General features: G+C 47.8%; 1 protein-coding gene across 1 annotated transcript in view; it reads right to left on the reverse strand.

Moving 5' to 3' along the window:
• Positions 1–26,163, reverse strand: part of DCLK3 (doublecortin like kinase 3) — a 49,212-nt gene that overhangs the window by 13,156 nt on the left and 9,893 nt on the right. Inside the window, 2 exon segments of the mRNA XM_041733582.1 lie at positions 15,358–16,009; positions 16,011–16,908. Coding sequence (XP_041589516.1) covers positions 15,358–16,009; positions 16,011–16,908 — 1,550 coding nt within the window.

Consider the following 26,163-nt stretch of genomic DNA (forward strand, 5'->3'; position numbering starts at 1 on the left):
CTCTGAAATGAATACAGAGAAGCACTGTTCTCCTTTGTCCTCATCAAAATAGATCCCACCTGATTATCATTCTTTCAAATAAATCCTAGCAACTGGCTTTCTGATCACTGGTAAGCTAATTCCCACTGCCTGGTTAATGTGTCCTGTCCTGCTTCATCCTCAAGGTATCTGCATGCTAGATGATGTGTTACGAAGAGGTGGGTCTTCACCTAAAAGAAATGAATCTCAAGAAGTGAGCCAAGCAGGAATTTAGACCACCATGCAAGATATGATAAAAGTAAAGATATATTTCACATAAAAACAAACAGTGAGGGGGGAAATCTAGCATTGTTTGCAGTAAGTGAAAGATGAATTGGTTTTCTCTGGGGAAAGGCTAAATAATTGGGCACATCAAAACTCCAATTGTCTTCAAGTAAGGTAGAAGGGTGGCCCATGAGAGGTCCGGCCTCCAAACGTCAGAGAGTGTTAAGACTCAGAACAGCTGCCTTCCCCAAAACAGTCTCACCTTGACAGTCAAGAAATAAAGGCACAAGTCAAAGGATTTGCACAGTCCCTCGTTTCCAGGAGGCAGGAAGTGAAGCACAGCACATCCTGCCCGGGGAATGTCAAGGTCTCAGGCCCAGAGGGGAATTTATCCACAGAGGGTAGAGAAAATAGTAGGATCTTAAAAAACAAACAGAAAAAGTCCACCTCCCAGAAACAAAGAGTAGAATGCTGGTTGCCAGGGATCAGAGGAAGGGGCCCTGGGAAAGCTGGTGGTCTAAGGGCACCAACATTCAGTTGTAAGACAAATACGTTCTGGGAATCCAAAGTACAGCATGGTGATTGTAGTTAATAATTCTGCATTGTATACTTGAAATTTGCTAAGAGAGTAGATCTTAAACATCAAAGAAAGAAAGAAAGAAAGAAAGAAAGAAAGAAAGAAAGAAAGAAAGAAAGAAAGAAAGAAAGAAAGAAAGAAAGAAAGAAGAGAAAGAAAGAAAGAGGAAAGGAAAGAAAGAGGAAAGGAAAGGAAAGGAAAGGAAAGGAAAGGAAAGGAAAGGAAAGGAAAGGAAAGGAAAGGAAAGGAAAGGGAAAAAGAAGCCACAAAATACAAGGCAACTCTATGAGTTGATGGATGTGGAAATTAACTTGATTATGGAAATCCTTCCATAATGTATACGTGTATTGGATCATCATGGTGTACACTTTAAATATATTACAATTTTGTCAATTATACCTCAATAAAACTGGGAGGAAAAAATTAATGCAGAGTTTTAATTAAAACATAAATTTTGTTATATATAAGACTAAGTAAATTTATACTTGGGAGTTTTTCCAAGGCAAGTTCTCAACAAAACTTTTATTTTTCACTTAAAAAAAAATTACAGCCCCTATTGCTATCTTGAAATCCAGCCAGCCAGCTAGTGCTCTGGGAATCCTGGCCACACAGCAGAAGTGCCCCCCCGGGAACACAGCCACCACCACCACCACCACCACCACCACCACCCCAGAGAGATTCTTCCTGGACCCAGCACCACCTGAGGAATTCATGGCAAATGGCCTGTTTGTAACAAATTGGTGAAATCAAGGTCAAGATGACTGGCTCTGCCTCCTCCTGGCAGAGGTCTGCCTCAGGTCCCCCTGCCTCTGGTTCTGCCAGGAAGGGGGATTGGTGGGGGCCTCTGGGTGGCTTCCTCATGTCCTGCACTGAAATAACCCTTTGCAGGAAGATATGCACAGACTCTAAAGCCCAACTGCCAGGTGCAGACTCCAGCTCACTTCTGCCTCCACTTCCTCACCTGTAAAGGGAGATGTGAATGATATGCGTGATGAGAACTTAATGAATTAACATTTGTAAGGTGTGATAAACAGTACCTGGCACCTAAGAAGCACCACGTGTTTGTTAAGTAAACCTTAAGTGTTTTAGCCTCTGTAACCTCTGAAGAGCAGGACTGACTTCAGGCAAAATGAGGAGTATGGGAAGTTGTCCTTGCTACCTTCCTCGTCCAGACCAAAGGCCTTCTAGCCAGACGGGGCCCTGGTCCATCCTCTGCTGTCCAACTCCACCACCTCACAACTCTGACCTGCCCTACACCTCATCAGAGAAGCTGGATGCTCAGGGCAAAGGTGAGCTGAGCAGTCAATTCCTGAGCTATGGCAAAACAGAAACAAGCCTGGCGGAGATCATCCCAGGGGAGAGGCTCCTTGGGACCACCAGAGCTATGGGAGAAATGATCAGCTCTCTGCAGGCACACGCTCTTACATCTCTACTGGAATGGGGACAAAGGTTCCCAATGCCTCCACCATGCTGGGGCAGGGGGCGGGGGCAACAGAAAGACTGGCTCTCCCTGTGCCCTACAGAGCCATGGGCACAGCAACACCCAAAAATACGGGACAGGCAGCCAACTACCCGGTTTCCCCAGACCAAAGTAAGTTCTCTGAACTTGCTTTGCATCTTACCAGTGAGCTTAACATCTCAGGAAGCAGAATGTGTCTTACCGCAGGGCAACCCCATCGAGGCCTCCTCAACCTAACTGAAGGGAGAGTCACAAAGGCAAACGAAAGTGCAATTCAGCTTTGGTCTGCATAGCGAGACAGATACAGCCCAGAAGGCGACAGGGAGGTAAGATTAGAATAACTCAGACTAGAAAATCAAGTTTGGAAGGGAAGGGCAAAAAATAGTGTGGTGCCCAGAGTTTACAGCTGGATCATCTACATTAATCACATTTGCCGGGTAATTGTTGAAAAAATATGCCCCCGCAAATATTGGTAAATATTCCCAACCAAGTGATCAGCAATCAAAGCCTCTGGCTGCTTTGATGCACCAAAATAAAATATGTACCCCCATGAGAACAAACTACTCCTTTCCTCAGAGAAACCCCCCAGCTCCAAAGCCCGGCTCCACCTAAGAACCAGCATATGATTAGGTTAAATGTCCAGATGCTGACGCATACATTTTCAAATACCAAATCCGTGTTTTACATCGTTCTGTGGCCTTTCTGTAACATCCTGCACTGCTCCTTGTCTCTTTACGGTTTCATGTTTGCTCCTTGTGTTTTGGAATCATCCCCACAGCATCTCCACAGCACCTCCACAGCATGCGCACAGCACCCCCACCCCCAGCACCTCCCACAGCACCCTCACCGCATCCCCCACAGTATCCCCACAGCACCCCCATCCCCACAGCACCCCATCCCCTCAGCATCCCCCAGGGCAGCACCACAGCACCCCCACAGCACCCCATCCCCTCAGCACCCCTCACGGCAGCACCACAGCACCCCATCCCCTCAGCATCCTCCACAACAGCCCCACAGCATTCCCACAGCACCCCCATCCCCACAGCACCCCCACAGCATTCCCATAGCACCCCCATCCCCACAGCACCCCATCCCCTCAGCATCCCCCACAGCAGCCCCACAGCACACCCACAGCACCCCATCCCCTCAGCATCCCCCACAGCACACCCACAGCACCCCATTCCCTCAGCACCCCCACAGCACCCCCACATCATCCCCATCCCCACAGCACCCCCACAGCATCCCCCACAGCATCCCCACAGCACCCCCACATCATCCCCATCCCCTCAGCATCCCCCACAGCATCCCTCAGCGACCCCCACAGCACCCCTCAGCATCCCCCACAACACCCCCACAGCATCCCCCACAGCATTCCCACAGCACCCCACAGCACCGCATCCCCTCAGCATTCCCCACAGCACCCCCACATCATCCCCATCCCTCAGCATCCCCCACAGAATCCCTAAGAAACCCCCACAGCACCCCATCCCCTCAGCATCCCCCACAGCATCTCTCACAGTACCCCATAGCACCCCATCCCCTAAGCATTCCCCACAGCACCTCCATCCCCTCAGCATCCCCCACAGCACCTCTATCCCCTCGGCATCCCCCACAGCACCCCCACAGCATCCTCACAGCATCCCTCAGCACCGTATCCTCTCAGCATCCCCATCATCCCCATCACAGCATCCCCCACAGCACCCCCACAGCATCCTCACAGCATCCCTCAGCACCGTATCCTCTCAGCATCCCCATCATCCCCATCACAGCATCCCCCACAGCACCCCCACAGCATCCTCACAGCATCCCTCAGCACCGTATCCTCTCAGCATCCCCATCATCCCCATCACAGCATCCCCCACAGCACCCCCACAGCATCCTCACAGCGCCCCATCCCCACAGCATCCTCACAGCATCCCTCAGCACCGTATCCTCTCAGCATCCCCATCACAGCATCCCCCACAGCATCCCCACAGCACCCTCACAGCGCCCCATCCCCACAGCATCCTCACAGCATCCCTCAGCACCGTATCCTCTCAGCATCCCCATCACAGCATCCCCCACAGCATCCCCACAGCACCCTCACAGCGCCCCATCCCCACAGCATCCCCACGGACACCCCTTGTGTCTCGGGATCATCCTCACAGCACAGAGCAGACCCGGAGCCCCAGGGGCGGTTAAGATCTGGGAGTCATTTGTCCCTTCCAGAAAGGGGCTCGAGACCACTGGTGTTTTTTATTTCTCCTTCTCCAGCTTTTGCTCTCAGTAGGGATGTCCCAACCTTCAGAGCTGTCAGGGTGACTTGAGGCCTCTCATCTATTTTACCCACATGAGCAGCTTAATGACATTTAAGGTCCTGCCCCATCTGTGTGAGCTTCATTGTTTTGTTTTGTATCAACAGGCACTTCCTATGCTTGGCCTCCGAGCAATTCCTATCTTAATCTTGAAATCAAGTGAGTGACATCCTCCCGGGATAACTCTTCCCCCTAGCATCTGTGGGACTTCCAAAACCATCGGCTTTTCCACCCAGACAGGAACTTGTGTAAGACAGCCTCCCACCAAGGACTGTTTACCCCTGATTGAATTCTCAACATGGAAGAGATTCCACAACTTTATCTGGTGGTTCATCCCATTTTATGGCCAGTTTCACTTGGGAGGAGGTTCACCACTATGTTGAACCCAAATTCTACCTCCTACCCTGCCCTGTTGTCCAAGTCTGCCCTCTGGGATGGTACTGAAGAAAGACACACCCGTCCCAAAGAGAAACAAGTATCATGATCCCCATGTCACCTCCAGGTTCTCTAACTTCACATCTGAGGATCCTCCAACTCATCTTTATAAGACCTACTCTCCTGATCATCAGCCCTTTCTCGATCCTTCCTACACTAAGTTCACTGTCTGAACCAACAGCATGGTCATCCCTTGTGAGCTGGTTAGAGATCTAGACTGCTCAGATCCACTGAACCAAAACCTACATGTCGACAAGACCCCTGGGTGCTTTGCGTGCACCATCAAGTTCTGGGTGATCCCCATTTCATCGATGCCTCTTTGAACAAAGAATGCTCAGAAATGAACGCTATACGCCACGTGTGACTCAATCAGGACAGTGGCCCTTAGGTCTCTCAGTGGACGGGGCACTGGGTTGCCATAAAGACAGCCAAAGACTCCATTCAGAGTCCCACTGTGATGCCCCTTCCTCAGAAAGCCTCGTAGGGGATCAGAACATGCCACCCCAAATTATGCCACTTTGACATATTGAGTCTTTTAAGCTGACACTTGAGAAATAGCAGATGCAGGAAGTACTATCTGCCCTTCTTCTTTCTACTTAAAAGCAGGACATAACGTTTCTAGGGAGGAAAGTGCCCTCCCTGTACCAGGAAGCGCAGACCACTGGAAATCACCAGACCCTCTGGCCAGGCAGAGATGCACTGAGAGAAGAATCTGCATAGCAAAACTTATTCAACAACTCTTACCTTCCACTCATTCTCCCATGACTTTACTCTCCACAATTTGCTGCCCCTAAAGCCTAAAGACACTTTTCCTTTATCTTGTCTCTTCTCTAAAAATGTATTGTTCTTTTAAGATGCTCTATAAGCCCCAAATTCTAACTACCCGTTTGGGTCACTCATCATAGAGTTCCTGCCATGTGTGTGTGCTGCCCACTGCACTTTCTCTTGTTGGTCTGTCTTTTGTAGATTTACTTTCTGGGGCCTACCAAAGAACCCAAGGGGATGGAGACAAAAGGGTTTTTGTCCTCCCCTACACCTTCGTGGGCCAGGTTTGGCTGAGGGCACACCCGCAGCTCCACTGTACACATCTCAATTTTCTTCACCCACATTTCCATTTCTCTATCTTCTGGTCCATCGAAACTCACTGTTCCAGGCCATCTTCCTTCTGGGGCTCCGTTTTCAGCTGCCCTCCAACTGCAAGGGTGTTAGAGATGGATTCCCACGGCACTGTTAGGACTGCTGATCCATCTGCATCCAACACCCCCTTTCCCAGTCACACCAAAGTTCCCTGATTTGAATCCAGGTGGTCTATATTATTGAGCACCCAAAGGGTCTCAAAGCTTCAAAAGGAATCTATTTTTCTGAACAATTAAACTCCTCTCCCTCAACAGTACCTCAATTTAAACATGATCTTGCGGGGCAGTCTGGGTGGCTCAGTGGTTTAGCGCCACCTTCAGCCCAGGACGTGGTCATGGAGACCCAGGATGGAGTCCACGTTGGGTTCCCAGCATGGAGCCTGCTTCTCCCTCTGCCTATGTCTCTGCCTCTCTCTCTGAGTCTCTCATGAATAAATAAATAAAATATTTAATAAAAATAAACATGATCTTGCAATGTTCATCTCTGAGCAGCAGATGGCAGCAGAGTATAGACCAAACAGCAAGCAGCTAAGGTAAGGAAAATTCAGATGTGATTAGGCCCACTTTTCTTCTTTTTTTCTACTTATTCCTTACTTCACGGTCCTTCTGGCCTTTTCCTTCCAACCAGCTATGAGGACTTTATGATCTTAGAAACCAGCTCACACTACAATACCAATGCCCCAAATCAATTTATATTTTAATAGCAAAAGATACCATAACACAAAATGTTTGAAAACATTGTTGGAAACAGTCTTCCCTGGGACCTATGACAGGCCTTCTTCCCAACACTTTTCTACTTAATTAACATCTGATATTCATCCAACAAATATTTAGATGCCTACCCTGTGCCAGGTATTGTTCTAGGTACCAGGAACAGTGAATGGAACAGATAAAGTCCTTGTTCTTATAAAGCCTTCTTTCTATTAATAAATAATATTCAAATGAATATGTAATGTCCCGCAGTGATAAGTGTGTGAAAAAGAAAAAGTGAAATAAAGGCTGTGTTGTCTGGTATAGTTTACAATAACCACATGCGGCTATTTATTTTAAATAAAATTTAAAATTCAGTTCCTCAGACACCCAAGGTATATTTTAAGTGTTGATCTTGTAGTGGCTATTGTACTGGGCAGTTCAGGGATAGGACATTTCCACCATCACAGAAAGTTCTACTGGACAGTGCTAGAATTGACAGTTGGCAGGAGTTGCTATTTTAAATGGGGTAGTTAAGGCAGGATTCACTGAGAAAGTAATACTTGAAAAAAGTCAAGGGTGACCCATATTCAAATCTGAGGAGAAAGCTTTTCAGGTGGAGGAAATAGCAAGTGCCAAGGTCCAGGGACATGTTTGGTCCGATGTAGGAACAGCAAGTAGATGCAGGAGTGGAGTGAATGAGGTGGTAAGTGGTTGGAGTGGAGCTCTGAGAAGAGGCCAGAGGCCACATCATGCAGCACCTTGGAGGCCAGGGAAATGAATTTGGCTTTTATTCTCAGTATGACAGAAAGCCAGTGATTGCTCTGAGGTCCCATTTACATTTGGAGGATCACTCAGGCTCCTGTGAGGAAGATGGCATTTAGAGGAGGAGGGGGGACCAGTGAGGAGGCCACTGCCGCAGTCCGAGCAGGAGATGATGGTGGCTTGGTCTTGGGTGGTGGAGTGGAAGTGGAGAGAAGTCATCCTAAGGGCAAACGGAAGTCTCGAATGGGTGAGAACAGGGGCTCCAGGGTGACTCAGGCCCCTGCCACAAGGAGCTGGACCAGTGGCAGCCCCATCTTTGTGACAGCACAGTATGGGGATGAGAGCCCTGTTGAAGTTCGGGATGGGATGGAAGTTGGGAAACTGCAAACAATGCATACAGATACCTCTTTCAGAGTGTGCATATATGTGTAGTTCATAAATGTGGGGTACTAGCTGAAGGGGGACGTGGAGAAAACGAGGGTTTGTTTTCTTAGTTGGGCGATAGCACATCAGTGTAGGTGATGATGGAGCAGTGAGCTGGGTTGGAGAAGTCTGGGAGAGGCACAGGTTCCGTGTGAAACTCAGCTTCGACATCCTGAGTTTGAGGTGTGACCAACTATTCTATGTGCTAAGTGCTAAAGTTACATGACGAAGTTTGTGGGTGCTCTAATGGGTGGTGGGCTCTAATCAGGGGAGAGCACAGAGCAAATCGTCACTGTGGCAGTGCAACAAATATAGGTAGTGATTCTCCAGCAGGGACAGTCTACCACCACCACCCCAGAGATACCGGACAGTATCCGGAGACATTTTTGGTTATCACAACTCGGGTACTAGTGGCATCTCGTGGGTAGATGTTCAGGACAGGCCCCACAGCAGAGTCATCGTGCCCAAATGCCAATAGTGCCACAGTTGAGAATCCTGCTATAGAACAATAGAAATAGAGCCACAATCATGAGGTCCAGACGAAAGTGATTACCCCCTGGTAAAAGAGACAATTGAGGTAACTAGCAGAATGCTTCCAAGCCAACACTTGGACTAACGTGTGGTTTCCATACTTTCCTATCTCTCTGTGTAGAAACCCAAAGAGTGTGCTCCTCCTCACCAGCTTCTCAGTCTCCCTGATACTGGAACTCATCCGGTTCCCCCACTCCCAAAGGACCAGAGTCCACATTCCGCATCAGACCTTCTGAGGAAATCATTTAATCCAAAGTCAAGCAACTGAACTGTCAACCTGTACCTTGCAAAAGAGCTCAGAAGTCAGACTGAAATTACCTGGACCTTTGTTCTAGCTCTGCTTATACTAGAAGAGCCAGATGACCTCCATCTTGACTTTATCACCCACAATAGGGAGAGGTCTCTAGACTTCCCATGCAGACCTAACTTTCTGTTATGCTACAACCCACCAGGATTTGAAACCATGCAGCAATAAAGGATCTCTTTCATCTCAGCCTTAGCAGTTAGGGACAGAAAAAAAAGTTAAGATCAGCCAGGCAGCCGTCTAGTAGAGTGCCCAGGAGCTTGGATGGGCCTGGATTCAAATCCCACTTCTCCTCATTTGCTGTGTGACTCTGAGCAAGTTACTCAACCTCTCTGGGCCTTAGTTTCCTTTCTTGTAAAGGGAGGTGAGTGCACTTACTGCAGCAGGTATATACAGCAGGCAGCAGGAGTGAAGGGTCTAGAGCAGCGCTGCATCTATGGTGAGCACTGTGTTCCCTAGCAAGGTTATAATCCGGTCCCTTTTAATTACTTAAGTAAAGGGAAGTAAGGATTCTTTCAGTCTCCCCCATTCTATTCTTCACCACCTTGAGTCCTTGACATTTCTGAAAACCAAACTTTGACGTCAAATTCTACAAGAAGCATTACCATTTTGCAGCCACACCTAAGTACCTAAAGCTAAACAGCTTTCACTCGCTCCCCACCCCCCAGGCCAGTGAATGTGAGTGAGGATTGATCCACAGGTAACAGACAAACAGACACATAAAGTCTAAATTTGAAAACAGATAAACCAGGGGAAGAGGGTGCCTGAAACCAGAAGGTCATTCTCAGCCCAGCCCTAGAATAAGCCTCCCTACAGCAAGGTACAGGGAGGGGACCCTTCTCTTTCCCTATCAGAGACTCCAGCCCCACACACATGGAAGCCAAGCTCGGAGGGCTTGGCTATCCCAGAGGCAGCCACAGCTGGACGAGGAGACAGCAGGCATCAGAGCAAGAGGACTGGGGGTCTGTGTGCAGATTAAGGGGGTTGCTATCTCCCCACCAGGGCAGGGTAAACAAAAGCAGGCCAAGAGGAAGAGAAAGCATTTGAGAGATGTTTTGTCCCATAGGATAAGGAGGTCCAACTTTTTCTATGAAGCTGGGGGCCCCCAAGAGATCCAGAAAAATTACAGACACCTGGCGGGCACTTGTTATCTACGGCTTCCTGAAAGCTGTAGTCTCCCAGATTTGCCCTACATCAAGCAGTCCCCCAGATTCCCTGCAAGAAGATTCAGAAGTATCCCTGTGACCCCACAATGGAGATGGGGAGAAGAATGAGGACGTGGCAAGGGCCACCCCAGAAATGGCCCTGACCAGGCCCTATGCTGAGGGGTGGGCCCCTCTGAACACCCTCTCCAGGAATCCAGTCTTCAGTGACCTCAAGAAACAGCTTCACCCAAAACTTCCTTACAAGGAAGGGTACCAAAAGGCCTGATAACCAGGCCAAGTCCCCAAGAGAAAGCACAAGTGAACACCTTAAAAGTGTCCTATGCTAGGAAATTGTGTATTTTGAAAGCTACTCATGCCCCATCCACTGTGCCTGGTTAAGAGGCCACGGTGAGGCCAACATACAGGCCAAAGTAGAAGCAACAGAGTGGAAAAGTATAGTGGCCAAAAACCTTACTAACCACAAGGCCATCTGGCACATAAACACATAAAGCACCTTTCCTGATGGGCTGGCACATGAAAATAAACAGGCCAGCAGGGCCCAACCATCAGGCCTGCACATGGCTCAGGCATCACCTCCCTACCTGTCCTGCTGGCCCTATAAGACACAGAAGTCTGTAGAGCCAGAGACAGAGAAGCACAGGGTGGGTGCACCATCCAGCACAGCAGGTTCTCAGACCCACTTTGAGTTGTATGGCAGCCACTGCCCATACCTTCCCATGAGTTCCCTGCTTGCCAGCAGAACCCAGACACCATCCGGCCACAGGGCAACAAATATATACCAAATGCAATTGGTATTTCATGAATACTTGGACCGCCAAGGAGAGGACCTGGACACCTCTGCCTTAGATGCTAAGGGGAAAGAAAATTGAAACTGGAGCTGGAAAAAGAGAAGTCATGCTGGTCGGGGAGAAGAGTGCACCGCAGAACCGCTCACAGCATGAATCATTAAGTCCTTCCTATACATCCAAGTAGAAGCGAAGAAAATAACTTAGAGAATTAAAATGAACAAAATTATTGGATAGGTTTGTTTTCAAGGAAGAACGGGCAAGGAGTGCGCCTGGCCATTTTTCAGCCTTCCAGCTTTTCCTCACCACCCTTGGGGATGCTGGTCACTGCCCTGTCCTAGTTGCATTCAGCAGTTAAAAACCTAGAAAAGTCTGTCCCTTCCCAGAACCTGTGAGAGGCCAGAAAGAATACAACCTTTATTCTTGATGAGCTGTGACCTGTCTCCACAGCTCGCCATCACCACTTCCCCTGGATTCCGACAGTCTCTTTTCCAAGCACTTCACTGCTGCCTATCCTCCTCCTTGCAGCCTGTTTCCAGAGCAGGAACCTGCCTCTTCTCTTCCCCTTCTTCTGGGACAGATGGTCTCAAATGACCTTGCTCCTGTCTGACTTCTCTTCAGTGTTTTCCCCCACCCACTCGCTCAGCCTTTTTTGCTATAGGTAAAGCTGTTGCTCATATGTAGCCTGGTGATGTCCACTTCCCACCCTGTGCGGGCTGCTGCTCTCATCATCCTCACCTCTCTGGCTCCTGTCTGTCCCCTCCTCTCCTCCCAGGGCCCAGGCATTACCACACAGCACATTCCAGCTCCACCAAGGGAGCACATACTGGCAGAAGAAGCAATTAACATTTCTGCAAGCTGGAAATTCTCATAATTAAAACTTCTTTTGCGAGATCTCAGGAGTCAAAATAACCCAAAGGGAAGAAGAGCACTGGCATCTTATCAGGAAATGTGATCAGTAGAAATAGATAAACTCAGTAATATAGGCCTGAAATTGTGCCCTGGGGCCCAATTATTAGACAGGAATAATTCTGTTGATTAAAATAACATGATAAACTTGCCATGTTCATAAGGAGCTCTCAGCACATTCAGAAAGTCTCTAAAAGAAGCAACAGTTATAATCACTCATGTAACCAGAAATTAGTTCTTAACGGGAAATCACTTTCTTAAGTTTAGCAAAGTCAGGTCTTAATACAGACAGTGGCCATCTGCTGAAGGACATAGAAGAACATTAATTGAGGGGCAGTGGTCACCAAGGTGACATTTAGGAAAAGTAAGTCTTAGAAGACCAAGCAAATTTGTGAGGTGTTTGTCAGACCAGCAAGTTGAAAGATGCCAATCTTCTAAGCACAGACAATGGAGCCCACTGCCAAACCGAATACTATCCAGAACTCTGTCTGAAAAGCCAAAAAACACTGACCTTAAAGAGCAGTTAGACTTTTGACATAACAGGTTGAACTTTACTTACCCAGAACTCCTGACAAATGTGGCTTATAAATGTGACAGACCTGTTCCTTTTGATAAATGCAAGCTGACAAACTATTCATGGGACAAAAGAGATATTAACCTATTTCACAAAAGATGGCTCAAATATGTCGCATTTTGTAGCTTTTGAAAGGAGCCATTACCACCACAAAAAAAAAAAAAGGTTTTATTTCAAAAAAAAAAAAAAGTAGGCTTTCTTTGAAATCAGAAAAGAGAAAAGGATCTAAATATAAGTTATAATCAACACCAATATATAACTCATATATGTAGGGTGAAAAATTATAGCTCCTCTGCAGCTGTGCCTTTCTCTCTCTCAGAACACACGCGCACACTCGCACACACACTTCAGTGCCCTTAAGGGCACTAAAAACATGTACTGACATTCAAATCCATGCAGAGTTGTCATATGCCACTCAAAGGGAGTCAGCTTGTCATATTCCTTGCAGTTTTCCTAATTCTTCAACTAAACTTCTCTATGAAATCTAAACCGGTGCTTTCTCCATTTTAAAAACTGCTGACAAGTCCCTTAACACAAGTGAGAGCCTCTATGGCCCGAGATACACAGGCTCAACCTCTTGATTCTGGGACCTTGTTGAGAAAATGCAAACTTAGATGACTGTCCCCCAAAGAAAACAATCCTAGAGGATACATGATCTCATTCCACATACTTAAGAACTTGTGTAACCGTTATAATGCTTTATTTAGGCACATGCCCAAAATGTTCAGTTCAGGAGAACCCACCCAGGCCTCTAATCAGAACCTCTTCTGGTTAGACAATTCACTGAAATATCAGAGATTCATTCCAATGTGTCCCAAACAAACAGTGCATCACACATGGAGAACACGTGGGCTCGGACCCAAAAGCCAGAAACAATAAAAAAGCAGGTGAAGAAAGGATGAGAACACTCAGCTAATGCAGAAAGGAAATTTTTTCAAAGGGAGACATCTTATGATAATTCAGACCTCTCAGGAACCGAGGCTTCAGTTCTACAAATTTGGGCAAAAACAAGGTTGCTCGACATAGTGGTGAACATAGACCTCATTTCACCAGATTAATTTTGATGTACTCGGTATTTCTGTTTGCTTGTGGGAGCAGCTTACAGACAGATGAATATTCCCCACCTGCGTCTATAGGCATGAAATTTAAGAAAACAAGCTAAAGCCCTGCCAAAAAGAAAAAGAAAAAGAAAATGTGGCTCCTGGAGATCATCTTCCCCATTCACTGTTGCTCTAGCTGCAGAAATCTGGCTTTGGATTCCTGCTCGTGATATCCACCTTAACATCAGAATCATTTCTAAAGTGCTAATAATGATGGTGGCCACCGCTGATGCCATGTTTGCCGTCTTGCAGGCAGCCTGCTATGATCTGAATTCATTCATTCATCCAACTACTATTTAAAGAAGACCCACCATATGACAGAATTGTTCTAGGTTTCAGGGTAAAGTCTGAATAAAACAAAGTGCCTGCTATTGCAGAACTGTCTTTCCAGTAAGAGGACAAATAAAACAGAAGAATAAATGGAGAATGAATCTGGTGGTGATCAGGGCTATGAAGAAAGTGGGATAAAGGTGCCAGAGGGTGACCGCGTGAAGCATGCGGTCCTCACACACACCACCAGGAACACACCTGCAGTTCAGAAACACTGGGTTTCCTGACTCACTGCAACATGAGAGAATGCACACCCCTGGGATCAGGGCATCCAAATAAGAAGTGTTCAAAGGACTGTAGGATTTGAGGGGCACTGGGGTGGTGGCTCAGTCGGTTAAGCAGCTTCCTTCGGCTCAGGTCATGATCCTGGAGTCCTGGGATTGAGCCCCACAGTATCAGGCTTCCCTGCTCAGTGGAGAGTCTGCTTCTCCCTCTCCCTCTGACTGTCCCCACTGCTTGTGCTCCCATTCACTTGCTTTCTCAAATGAATAAATTTAAAAAAATCTTTTAAAAAATTTAAGATTTGGGTTGTCAGGTGATTTTGGGGGGAGGGTTTAAGAAAACAGGGTTTTGCTCCAAATACTGTCAGAAAGTGAGGGTAACTCTAAGACTAGGTGTCTTAGTAACTCTTACCAAGAAGGCAAGAGGAGTGAAGTGAGGCAGTCACTCATAGTAGCCAAAAGGGGATGTGTGCCCATATTTGTGGTCTGGACGATCTTAGTTTGTTTTTGTTTTTGTTTTATATTTTTATGTATTTATTCATGAGAGACACAGAGAGAGGCAGAGGGAGAAGCAGGCTCCCCCCAGGGAGCCTGATGTGGGACTCTATCCCAGAACCTTGGGATCAGGACCCAAGCCAAAGGCAGAGGCTGAACCACTGAGCCACCCAGGTGCCCTGAACAATCTTGGTTTTATCTGCATTTGGACGTGATTATAAAGGGGTCTTGCTTTTGTCTTGATCCGTCATGGTCACAGAGTGTCCTTATCTGCTGTTGGTGTTCTGTGAGACTGTTTCTGTCTACCAGGAAAAGGCCACAGCTGAGCTGTGAATGCCAGGCCAGCTCCCAGACATCCTCCTTCGACGCTGCCGGACAAGTGCTATTGCTATTTCTCTTTTACAGACGAGGAAACAAAGGCCCAGGGAGGTGACACAGGTATCCTACGGCAAGCAACTAAGAAAGCCAGGTTATGTGACTCCAGAGCCAGCCTCCTACACACCTCACCCGGGGGCCCCTGCAAGGCTGAGCCTTTTGAATACCCTTGACAAGAGGTTTTCTGCAAAAGGCCGTGGGGGGGGGGGGGGGGTCCGTGGGAGGGTGAGACGGAGCCCACAGGGGAGGCTGCCGCTGGCACGAGGCCAGAGGATGGGCCAAGGCACAAGGAATCCCGTCCGCTGGTCACCGTCCAGGCGAACGCACGTGTCTCCCGGGAACGAAGAGGCGTTTTCTGCTCCGCTCGCATCGGGAGGCCTCCTTTCCAATACCTGCATGGACACCGACCCGCCTCCGGAGCTCGGGCCGAGCCCGGGCTGGACACCGTCGGGGGGCGCGGCGGAGGGGCTAAGGCCGGGCGGGAGTGCGGGCGGGAGTGCGGGCTGACCGCCTGGAGCGGAGCCCGCGGGGGCGTCCGCGCTTACCAGCAGGTTCTCGGGCTTGAGGTCCCGGTGCACGATGCTCCGGCCGTGCAGGTGCGCCAGCGCGCGGCACAGGTCCAGCAGCAGGAGCGCCGCCTCGCGCTCGGCGAACCGCACGCTCTCGGTGATGGCGTCGAAGAGGTCCCCGCCGCGCACGTACTCCAGGATCAGGTAGACCTCGCCCTCGGTCTCGTAGACCTCGTGCAGCTGGACGATGTTGGGGTGCGACAGGCTGCGGGTGATGAGGATCTCGCTGTCCACCATGTCCTCCTTGCCCCGCAGCTTGGCCTTGTCGATGATCTTCATGGCGTAGGCCTGCCGCGTCTGGCGGTGCCGGCACTGCCTGACCACCGCGAAGTTGCCGTCGCCCAGCACGCGGCCCGCCTCGTAGCGCAGGTGCACGTCCGCGGCCACCGCCCCGAGGCCCGAGGGCCGCCGCCTCCGGGCGCCGCGAGGCTCCCTGTCCCCGCGGGGGGGCGGCCTCCCCTCGGGGTCGCGGTCGCGGTGGCGGTCGGGGCCGGCGTCCTGCTCCTGCTCCTGCTCCTGCTCCTGCTCCTGCTCCTGCTCGGCGGGCTCGGCCGGCTGCCCCCGGGACCGCCAGGCCCCCCGCCGGCTCCGGCAGGAGCTCGGGGCCTCCCGGGCCTCCCGGGCCTTGGCCCCAGGGACAGCCGCTCCCTCGCAGGCCCTGCTGAAGCTCCCTTTCTCTCTTGCACTTGTCACATCGGATGATTTCACCCGAGGTCCTTTCAATCTCCACGTCCAGGTGTTTCTCTCCACTGGCAGGTCTCTCCAGGGTGGCTTCCCTGGGTGGCCTGCCACCCAGCTCAGACTCCCACTTGCCCCCACCCCACTTCTTCTGGGGCCTCGCCCTGTCCCCCAGACCTGGCTCCACCGGGGCCTCCTGATGTCTGATGGCCGCCTTGGACGGGGCAGCCTCACCACAACTCTTGGCAGCCTCGGTCTCCCCACAGTGGTGACCCCCTCTCAGAGCCTTGCTATGAAGCCTGCTTCTCAGCCTTGGGGAAGGGGCTCGGCTGTGCTGGGTCAGTGTCAGGGCCCGGGCTTTGCTGGGGTACAGTTCTTCCATAGCTACCTGAATGTTCTTCAGGGTCAGCGGTTCTTTGCCCATGGCTATGAAGGCATCCCCTTCCCTGAAGAAGTCAGAGACACTCCTGATCTCCCTGCCCTTGAGGTTAAAGAGTTTTCTCACACGATCGTTCTTCCATCTGGGAAAGCCCAAGGACTCGGAGATGTCCGCCAAGAGCTGCTCAAAGTTCTGCACGGACCGTCTGTTGAGGAGCAGAGTGATCTTCCGGAGCGGGTGCCCACCCAGCTTCACCACGGTCACCACCCTGGGCTTCGGCGTGCTACTCTCAACATGGACCGAGTGCAGGCCATTCTGGGGGCTGAACACAGGCACAACAGAGCCACGTGGCCCCAGGAGAGGTTTCTCCAGATTCCCTCGGCCAGCAGGCAGCCACGTGCCCTGCAGCTTCCGCTCGGTGATTCTCGAGCTTAAAGATTTTAGAGGATGGTCACATAGGCCTCGATGTCCTGCAAGAAGAAAATGACAACATGGTGTCAGTTGTCATGGGTTCAAAGAGGCTTCACCAAAACTTTACTAAAGGTCACTGATTCTATTGTGGTTTATAAGTGTGATGTTTGAGGATCTTCCTGAAACCATGGAGCCTGTGCACCATGGGTCTAATCCTCAGTCTCCCCTATAAGACATGGGGAATGCAGGACTGAGTCAACATTGTGCCTGAGTGGCTCCTCCATGCCTTGTAGGGGCCCCCAGTATGGGCTACACCTTGGGAGCTTGGGAGTCACTAGGTGAGGCCTAGTCCTGGGAATGCAGCTTCTGCTACCCCAAAGTGAGCTATCTTTCAAGGACACACAACTGAGATAAAAGGTCCAAGCTTGGGGCACCTCAGTGGCTCAGTGGTTGAGCATCTGCCTTTGGCTCAGGGTGTGATCCTGGGGTCCTGGGATCGAGTCCTGCATTGGGCTCCCTGCAAGGAGCCTGCTTCTCCCTCTGCCTTTGTCTCTGCCTCTCTCTCTGTATCTCTCATGAATAAATAAATAAAATCTTTAAAAAAAAAAATGTTCCAAGCTTTACCGCTCAGGAAATACCAACAGGAGGTCAGAACATTCTGGAATTTTTTAAAAACCCAAATCTCACCCACCTCTTTGCCAAGAGTTTTCTAAGCTTGACTTTCAATTCAAGGTGAGGTGATGATGTGAAAAGGTGAAGACCACAGACTCTGAGGCAGATCTGGATTTGAATCCTAACGTGGTCACTGACTACTTGCGTGAATGTGGGCAAATTACTCATGTTTCTGTTTTTTTCATTTAGGAAGTAGGAATGAAAACACCTTCCTTCCAGGGCTTTTGTGAAGAGCAAATGGGAAAATAATTACAGTTCACTTCAAGGAATGTATGGGATCCAGTAAGGGCACAGTAATTGCAGTTATCAACACTGTCCTTACAGTCTCAATATCTCTTTTGTACGATAATTATCATTTTGGTAGTAATATATTGGTAAGGCAAAATTCACTTGGCGTCAGAAGAACTCATGGACCAGCATAACATGGCAGGTATTTCTGAGTGGGTTGCAAAAAAAAAAAAAAAAAAGAAAGAAAGAAAACAAAAGGAAGTTGAATGAAGTTTTAACTGTAGGTACAGAAACTTTCTTCTCCAAATGGTTTGTCTTCCCAATATTTAAAAAAAAGGAAAGAAAGAAACCAAGGTCATATTAATGTTCAGAGCTCTTATAATGAAAATTCACTCATTCTCAATGTATTTCCTAATAAACTGCATAAATGAATAAAACAAGATGTATTTCCTGATCAACTGTGCCCAGCCAGAATAAAGCAGTTCAGGCAAAAGTGGTTCAATTTCCATTTCGGTCCAGGTCAAGAAACAGGAAAATGACAGAATGTGTCACTAAGTTAAACCATGAGGGTCGCCTGCAGATTACTTACGTTACCCCCCAAACCCCCACAGGATCCATCTGTCCTACCCTCCCTGTAGGAATCTGCATTTAGGCTTCCTTTAAAAAGAGGTTAAAGATAATTATTTTTATGTGCATTTGAATCGTAGCAAGAACCCCAGTTGTGCCAGGATGCGCAATTTGGCCCAACATACTTACACAGAATGTTTTTTGTTTTTTAATTATAACGTACAATCTGTTCTGAGATGATTTCCATCTAGAGACAGGTGTCAGATTAGATGACAAGTAGTGGCTGCTACTGATCTCACATGCCATAAATTTATGAGCTTAGCACTCTCATTTACAGTTCAACTATTTACAGACATCTGTTATTCCTTTCCTTCTCATAATCTCTAATCTGCCTCCATTTTTGTCTGAGAGAGTTGAAAGAAAGAAAGATCTACAGCAGTAATACTAGTCTGTGTTTCCTCACAGGGACAGTTAAGGAAGGATAACAAGGAGGATGACCTACCAATGTGTGTGTACAAGGGGACTGGTATTGTCATCTGTTTCCCTTGTGGCACTTCTCACAGAGTAGGACCTGCTATACTGGTCAGGCTAAGTCAATGGAAAAGAATTCGCTGTTCCAAGGAAGGGAAAGGAGAGGAATTTTTCAGGGGAAAATGAGAAGGACCAGAGAGGATTTGATGAATACATTAGGGCTGCAGGAAGAATTTAGCAATGGAAGGGGGTTCAGGACGGTCCCAGAGAGGGGTCCAACATGGGATGCCAAGGAACCGTATAAGCATACTCATAAAACAGGACAGACACTAGTATGCTCACACATTGAACGGTGACCAAGGATGAGTGAGGTGAGTTGTGATGGGACCTGTGGCCTCAAGGTCACAGTGAAACTATGGATTTGGGTATGATGATAGAGGACTTGGCCTTGTGGTACCCAGAGTTAGGTGCGGGAGGGTCACACTCTGGGGACTACAGTGCCCAGCCAGATTCAGCAGACCTGACCGCAGATCCAGCCCTGATTCCTGGTGGTTAGGAGAGTAAACTGGGAACACCCTACCCCTAAACCCAGGAGAGACTCCACCAGAGTGGCCCCTATTCCAGGGCACAGGCACAAAGGATGTGAAGACAGAGTAGCTCTGTTCCACCACCATCAGGCACGCTCAGTCCACTGCACAGACAATCACAAACTCATTCAAATGTCTGCTTCAGACTACTGGGGAGTACTAGGAAAATACAACTGCAAGGTGCAAGCCCTCCTCCTCCCCACCTTAAAAATCCTTAGTCCAGAGGAAAGTTTTCATCTTTAAAAGTGAGAGAATAAAATCAGGAGACTCTGAAAGCCTGGTCTTTAAGCAGAGAGAGCAATCACTAGGGAGAGGAAGAATATAGCACAACCTTTGGGTCTCAGTCTCCAGCAAGAGTCCTCACCTCCTGAGGACAACAGCACAGTGTGCATTTAGGCTAACTCTAAGCAGCAGTGTCCTGGTGCCTACCCCCATCAAGCCAACCAGAAAGCCAAAGACCAGCCTGTGTCTACTTATCTCCAACAATTTACAAAATTGATTAAATGGAATCATGTGAAATTGTTGGTATGTCCATTTTGACCTGCAAAAATAAATGGAAATTTCATGTGGCTCAACCTAAAATGATATAGGATAATAATCCCCACTCTGTCCCTACATCAACCACAAATAGTTAAAGAAGGTACAGATAGTGGGGAAAAAATCTAAGATTTTATTTATTTATTTGACGGAGGGAGGGGGAAGAGAGAGAGAGAATGAGAGAGCACGCACAAGTAGACAGAGGAAGAGGGAGAAGCAGGCTCCCTGCCCAGCAGGGAACTTGATGCGGGATTCAATCCCAGGACCCAGGGATCTGCTCACGTCAGGCAGATGCTTAACCAGCTGAGCCACCCAGGTGCCAAGATAGTGAAAAGTAAATACACTAATTCCCAGTCCTCAGTCACCAAGTCTGCATTTTCCCAGAAAGTGACACAGAAAAAGATGCTCTTGTAGCACTCAGGTTTTTTAAGTTCCTACAGCAACATATAAATTGGCCTTAACTTGGCAATACCGCTGCTTTTGCCTCATGCACCCTAAATACAAAAGTTTATAGGGCTTCACCCCAGAGCCAATCTAACCCCCTAACATACACACACACAGCAGAATAAACACTGCTTTCATTGAGCCACTCCTCTGCTCAAGAACCTACCATGGCTCCTTATTATCTTCCTGGGGAGCCAAACCGAAACTCCTCAGCTCAATATGTAAGAACCTCCATAATAAAGTAGCCCCCACCCAACCCAACCCACATACCCCTCACTCCTTACACCCACCCAAGCCTCACCATCTTGTAAGACCTGCGACCCACATCCACTGCCAAACCTTCCCTGACATCATTTTCACAGTCAGCTCTTCTTCTGAAGCTCTGTTCCTTAAACCAACACTTCACACAAATGCTTGAGACCCAATACTGGCACTTGGCTGCCGGACCTCTGGTCTTCCCTTTGGTACATCTCAGTTCATTGTTAATTCATCTTCACAGGTGTAAATATTCTCCCTCTCAACTGTACATAAGCTCCCCCGAAGACAGACATCATGGATTGTGTAAATCCCCCCTATTGCACCCTAATAACAATAACAGGCACTGCAGACTTGGGGAACCAGACTCCAACCCTAACATCCAACACAAGTACCAAGTCTCGGTCTGCCAGCTTTCCTTGTAGACAACTGAGTGTTACTCCTCTCAACTTTGGTAAACATCACACCCCAGACCTCCCAAGGAGATTAAATAAGAGAGGTGGAAGAAAGCATCATCACAGATACCCATTTACTACAAGGAAATCTGCCAAAGCAGCGTTTATAAAGAGGGGCTGATGCAAGTAGGGGAGAGCAGTACATTTTTTCAGAGTTTGTGATAGCATCATTTTAGAGGCGTGCAAAGAACACCGAACACAAGGTCAGAGACCTCAGTTAAACCCTGGTTCTAGCCATGTGACCCTAGGAGAATTATAGAATCTCTCAGTCTCCACACCTGCTACCCACGATACCTCACTTGTGCTGAAGGTGGCTGGCATGTGTTTATTTTCTTCCCTCTCTGAAAGAAAACAGGTCTTGTAACCTTGTATTTCCCCCAAATCCATTGTACATCTCGAGAGCAAAGAGGAAACGATGCTAAATGTGACTCAGCAGGTGAATTTGTCATCCATGCAGTGATTGAAATAGAAAACCTGTAAGGACAGGATCATAAGAGGAACACTCCAGCAAATCGAAGCATACAGCAATGCTGGAAGGATAAATCAACTTCCTGCTCACCAATCCTAGGATTCTTTAACTGGTGCGAGCCAGGACAGGCAGGAACTACACAGGCGTTTTGCTCTGATTACCTCTAACGGCTCTGGCCCCTGACAATCCTATCTCATATCTGCTGCCATGATTCAGATGAGCTAACATAACCTGATTCTACAAAGGTCAGATCTACACCTTATCATGCTGACCAGGCTACCTACCACAATGCTGGGAAGTCACATCAATCCAGTTTCCTGTGTGACCATTTAATAATACTTTGTTTAGGCTGCTAATCATGGAGTGTAGGATCAAGAATTGAAAAACAGAAAGTACCCTGCTAAAATTAATCTTCTACTTGCCTTTTTAAATCAGAACAAAAAGAGTATACCTCTTCCTAGTCATTTTTAAATCCTAACCCATATGTCTAACAAAGAAAGACTATGTCTGAGACGCCTGGGTGGCTCAGTTGAGCGTCTGCCTTTGGCTCAGGGCGTGATCCCTGGGTCCAGAATTGAGTCCCACATCCAGATCCTTTCAGGGAGTCTGCTTCTCCCTCTGTTTGTGTCTCTGCCCGCTCCCCTCATGAATAAATAAATTCTAAAAAATGAAAAAGAAAAGAAAAACTATGTCTGAGGTCAGCACTAACTTTGGAATTCTCACCTTGGTTCCTAGAGAGCTATAAGGACACATGAGAAAAAGAAATGGGATTTCACAGGTGTGATTAAGTAATACATCATGCATAAGTAATACATAATCACTTGTTAAGCATTTACAAATTATGAGTACTGAAAAAGACAGAAATTGGTATTTCAGGGACACCTGGGTGGCTCAGGTGATTCCAGCCTGCCTTCGCCCGGGTCATGATCCTGGAGTCCCAGGATCGAGTCCCACATCGGGCTCCCTGCATGGAGCCTGCTTCTCCCTCTACCTATGTCTCTGCGCCTCTCTCTCTCTCTCTCTGTCTCTGTCTCTCATGAATAAATACATAAAATATTTTTAAAAATTGGTATTTCAAAACATCTGGTAATATGCAATACAACAACAAAAAAATTCCTATAACCCCCTTTCCTGGCAGGGACACTCCTCCTAAAATACTTTCCCTTTTATCAACCTCATATTTCTGAGTGGTTTCACCAGATTGATCATGTGCAGCCCCAGGACACAGTGCTGAAAGACTGTTCACTTCCATTCTTTTGTAGAAGATGGAGAAGGACAGGCTGGAATTATTTTCCCTTTCACTGAGTAATCGTTTGTCCTGGGCTTTTTCCAGGGGCTGTTTGGGAACAAACTCATTTTGTTCATATGCAGATGATGAGGCAGGAGAAACATTTGTGAACTTACATTTGATTATGCAAACATCCCAAGGAGGGTTTTCTAAATGAATAAAAAATTGGAATGCAGCCTCTAGTCACTAAGCCTCAAAAATGCTACTGTTTTGTAACTTGCAAGCCTGGTCAACGTACATATTGATCAAAGCTAGAGAACTTAATAAAAGTAAGGTAATAAGATGAACCTGTCCTGCTATTTATTGGCCATCATTGCTGATGACACTTCAGTCTCTAATTAATGCTGTCACTACTTAATCTTTATTACCAACAGCACATAAACTGAGACATCAGAAACAGAGTAATTAACAGAGTAATTCCAGCTGTCATCTCAAAGGTGCTTCTGGTCAGGGTTGTCTTTTAATCTGCTAGCCTACTCATGCCAATTTTCCTATACGCCTCCCAGCGTATTGGCACAAGAACCTTGTATGATCTCTGAGTGAAGGATATTTGCCAGTCCTTGTTATAGCCCTCCTAACAGATGCCTGATACTTTCTGCCTAAGCTACTCACTGATTTAAAGATGGAATTTGCCAAGTAAACACAAAGCAGAATCAGACCCATTAATTCAGATAACAGGTAGTTGCCAGAAGGGAGGGGTTAAGGGTGATGGGCAAAATGGGGCAGTGTGAGGGGGAGGTACATGCTTCCCGTTGTGGAATGAATAAGTCATAGATATGAAAGGCATAGCAGAGGGAATATAGTCAATGATATTGTCATAGTGATATATAGTGACAGATGGCAGCTACACTTGTAGTGAGCACAGCAAAACATATAGATTACTTGAATCATTATGTTGTATACCCAAAACTAATGTAACATTGTGTGTCAACTGTATTTAGTTAACAAACAAACAAAAAAAACCAATGAAGAAAAAGAAGAAAGCTCAATGGATACTGACCAGGCAAAACTAACAATTGCCTATACAACCTTGTTATGGGTGGAATTGTGTTCCCCCGGCCCTTAAAGTAACCTGAAGTCCTAATCCCCAGTCTCTCAGAATGTGATAGGATTTTGACAGGGTTTTCACAGAGGCAGTCAAGTTCAAATGAGGTCCATGGAATAGGCTATACTCCAACATGACTGGTATCCTTATAAGGAGGTTAGGTTTAGACACAGACAATTGTACAGGGAGAATGCTGTGTGAACATGAAGACGGTCATCCACAAGCCAGGAAGAGAGGCCTACAGCAGCTCCTTTTCTCATGCCATCAAAAGGAACCAACATTGCCAGTTTCAGATTTCAGACCTCTAGCCTCCGTAACCATGAGACAATGTATTTCTGTTGTTTAAACAAAACAACAACAAAAAGAACTTTATTGTCCTAGCTACTTTGGAATTGTGATTAGTTAGAGAGAGAGGTAGAGACATAGGCAGAGGGAGAAGCAGGCTCCCTGCAGGGAGCCCAATGTGGAACTCAATCCCAGGACCTCAAGATCACGACCTGGGCCAAAGGCAGAGACTCAACCACTGAGCCACCCAGGTGCCCCAGGAAGGTTTTTAAGTGAACAAGCTTACATATCTCCTCAATTTCAAAGCTCACCCCAACCCCTTTGGTAATGCTCTTCCCCTTGCCCTTGCATTTCCCTGCACTCCGATCCCATCCTGCACACGATACCCACCTCATTACCATATCACACTTCTCACTTCCTCTTCTGCTGGTTTTATTTTGTCTGAAGAACCTTCATGGTCCATGCAAGCAGAAAGCACTTTCCTCTCTCCCCAAACATCCCAAGACACCCCACAACAAAGAGGACCAGTGACCAAGGGATGAACTTTTCCCCACTGTCGCTAATGTGCCTCCTTTGTTGTCCAATTAAACTGGCTAAGCCAGCAGCTCCCATCCCTGATGTACTGTGTCCCATAGGGCAGGACTTCTCACATGTTAGCGTACATACACACACCATCTGGGGATTGTGTTCACGTGCAAGAACTAATTCAGCCAGTCAAGGTCTAGGGTAGGTCCTAAGATTCTGCATCTCTGACAAGGTTCCAAGTGGCACCTATGTTGATGGCTCATGGACCACACCTTCTGACATACAGATACAGAGACAAGCTCCAGAGTATCCTTCCGGGAATGCTGGTCACCTATCAGCAAATTCAAAGTGGCCCATAAACCAATTCTTTAAAGTAGTACATAACCAACAGAACCTTTATTTTCATAATGTGAGTAATGAACGTATGGTATGTAATTAAGACATGACATCACCAGTACAGTGAAACAAAGTCCAGTCAGGATTTCCTTGCCAGAGTTTTCATTTAAGTACAGCACACAGAAATGAAGGGAGGAGTGACCACTTTGACCACCCAAAGTGGGCCAGCAGCGCTGGACTCACCTGGGAGCTTCGTGGAAATGCAGAATTTCAGGCCCCAGCCCAGATCTCCAGGATCAGGTTCTGCATTTTAACAAAATCCTAAGGTGGTCTGATGCATATCAAGTTTAAGAAGCACTGCTACAGGGGTGCCTGGGTGGCTCAGTCAGTTAAGCAGGTGCCTTCAGCTCAGGTCATGACCCCACGGTCCTGAGATTGAGCCCCACATGGGGTTCCTTCCTCACTGGGGAGCATGCTTCTCCCTCTCCTTCTGCCTGCCGCTCCCCCTGCTTGTGCTCTCTCTCTCTCTCTCTGTCAAATAAATAAATAAAATCTTAACCAAAAAAAAGAAGAATCACTGCTACAGACTACCTCTTGCATCATCAAAATGGCTAGCAGGACCAAAATATGCAGACCATGACGGGAGAGATTACAAAGTCCTTGGACTAGTGTATATCCATTTGATTAACCCTGAAAGCATGGCAGCATGACCCAACCAGATCCAAAGTGGGATCCAGGAGCAGCTCTGGCCCAGGGGTGGGTTTATTTCTCTGGAGTCTACATGCGCCAGCTGCCAAATGAGCATGCAACGGAGTGAGAAAAGGGGAAAGAAGGAGGTGTTTCATGCACAGGCATCAGACTCCTGGGAGGAGGTAAGAGGATAAGAGATAGTGACAAAAGAGGCAGTGAGTGGAATGACATCTGCACCCGCCCTCCTGATCCTTGGAGCACAGAGTCAATGAGGGACACTAAAGAAGCTGTGTTTCAAAAGCCTGTGTAAGGCTCTAGGATCCAGGTGATGAGGCCCTAGAGGAAGCAAAGGCAGCAGCCCTGCCTTCTGCCACACAGCAGAAGAGGGCAAACAAAGTGCAGCCTTGGAGATGCACAGACAGCAGGGGTGGAGGAGTGAGGAGTGACTTAACCACTGGAG

This window comes from Vulpes lagopus, chromosome 19 (assembly GCF_018345385.1).
Source record: "Vulpes lagopus strain Blue_001 chromosome 19, ASM1834538v1, whole genome shotgun sequence".
In the NCBI taxonomy this organism is placed as follows: domain Eukaryota; kingdom Metazoa; phylum Chordata; class Mammalia; order Carnivora; family Canidae; genus Vulpes; species Vulpes lagopus.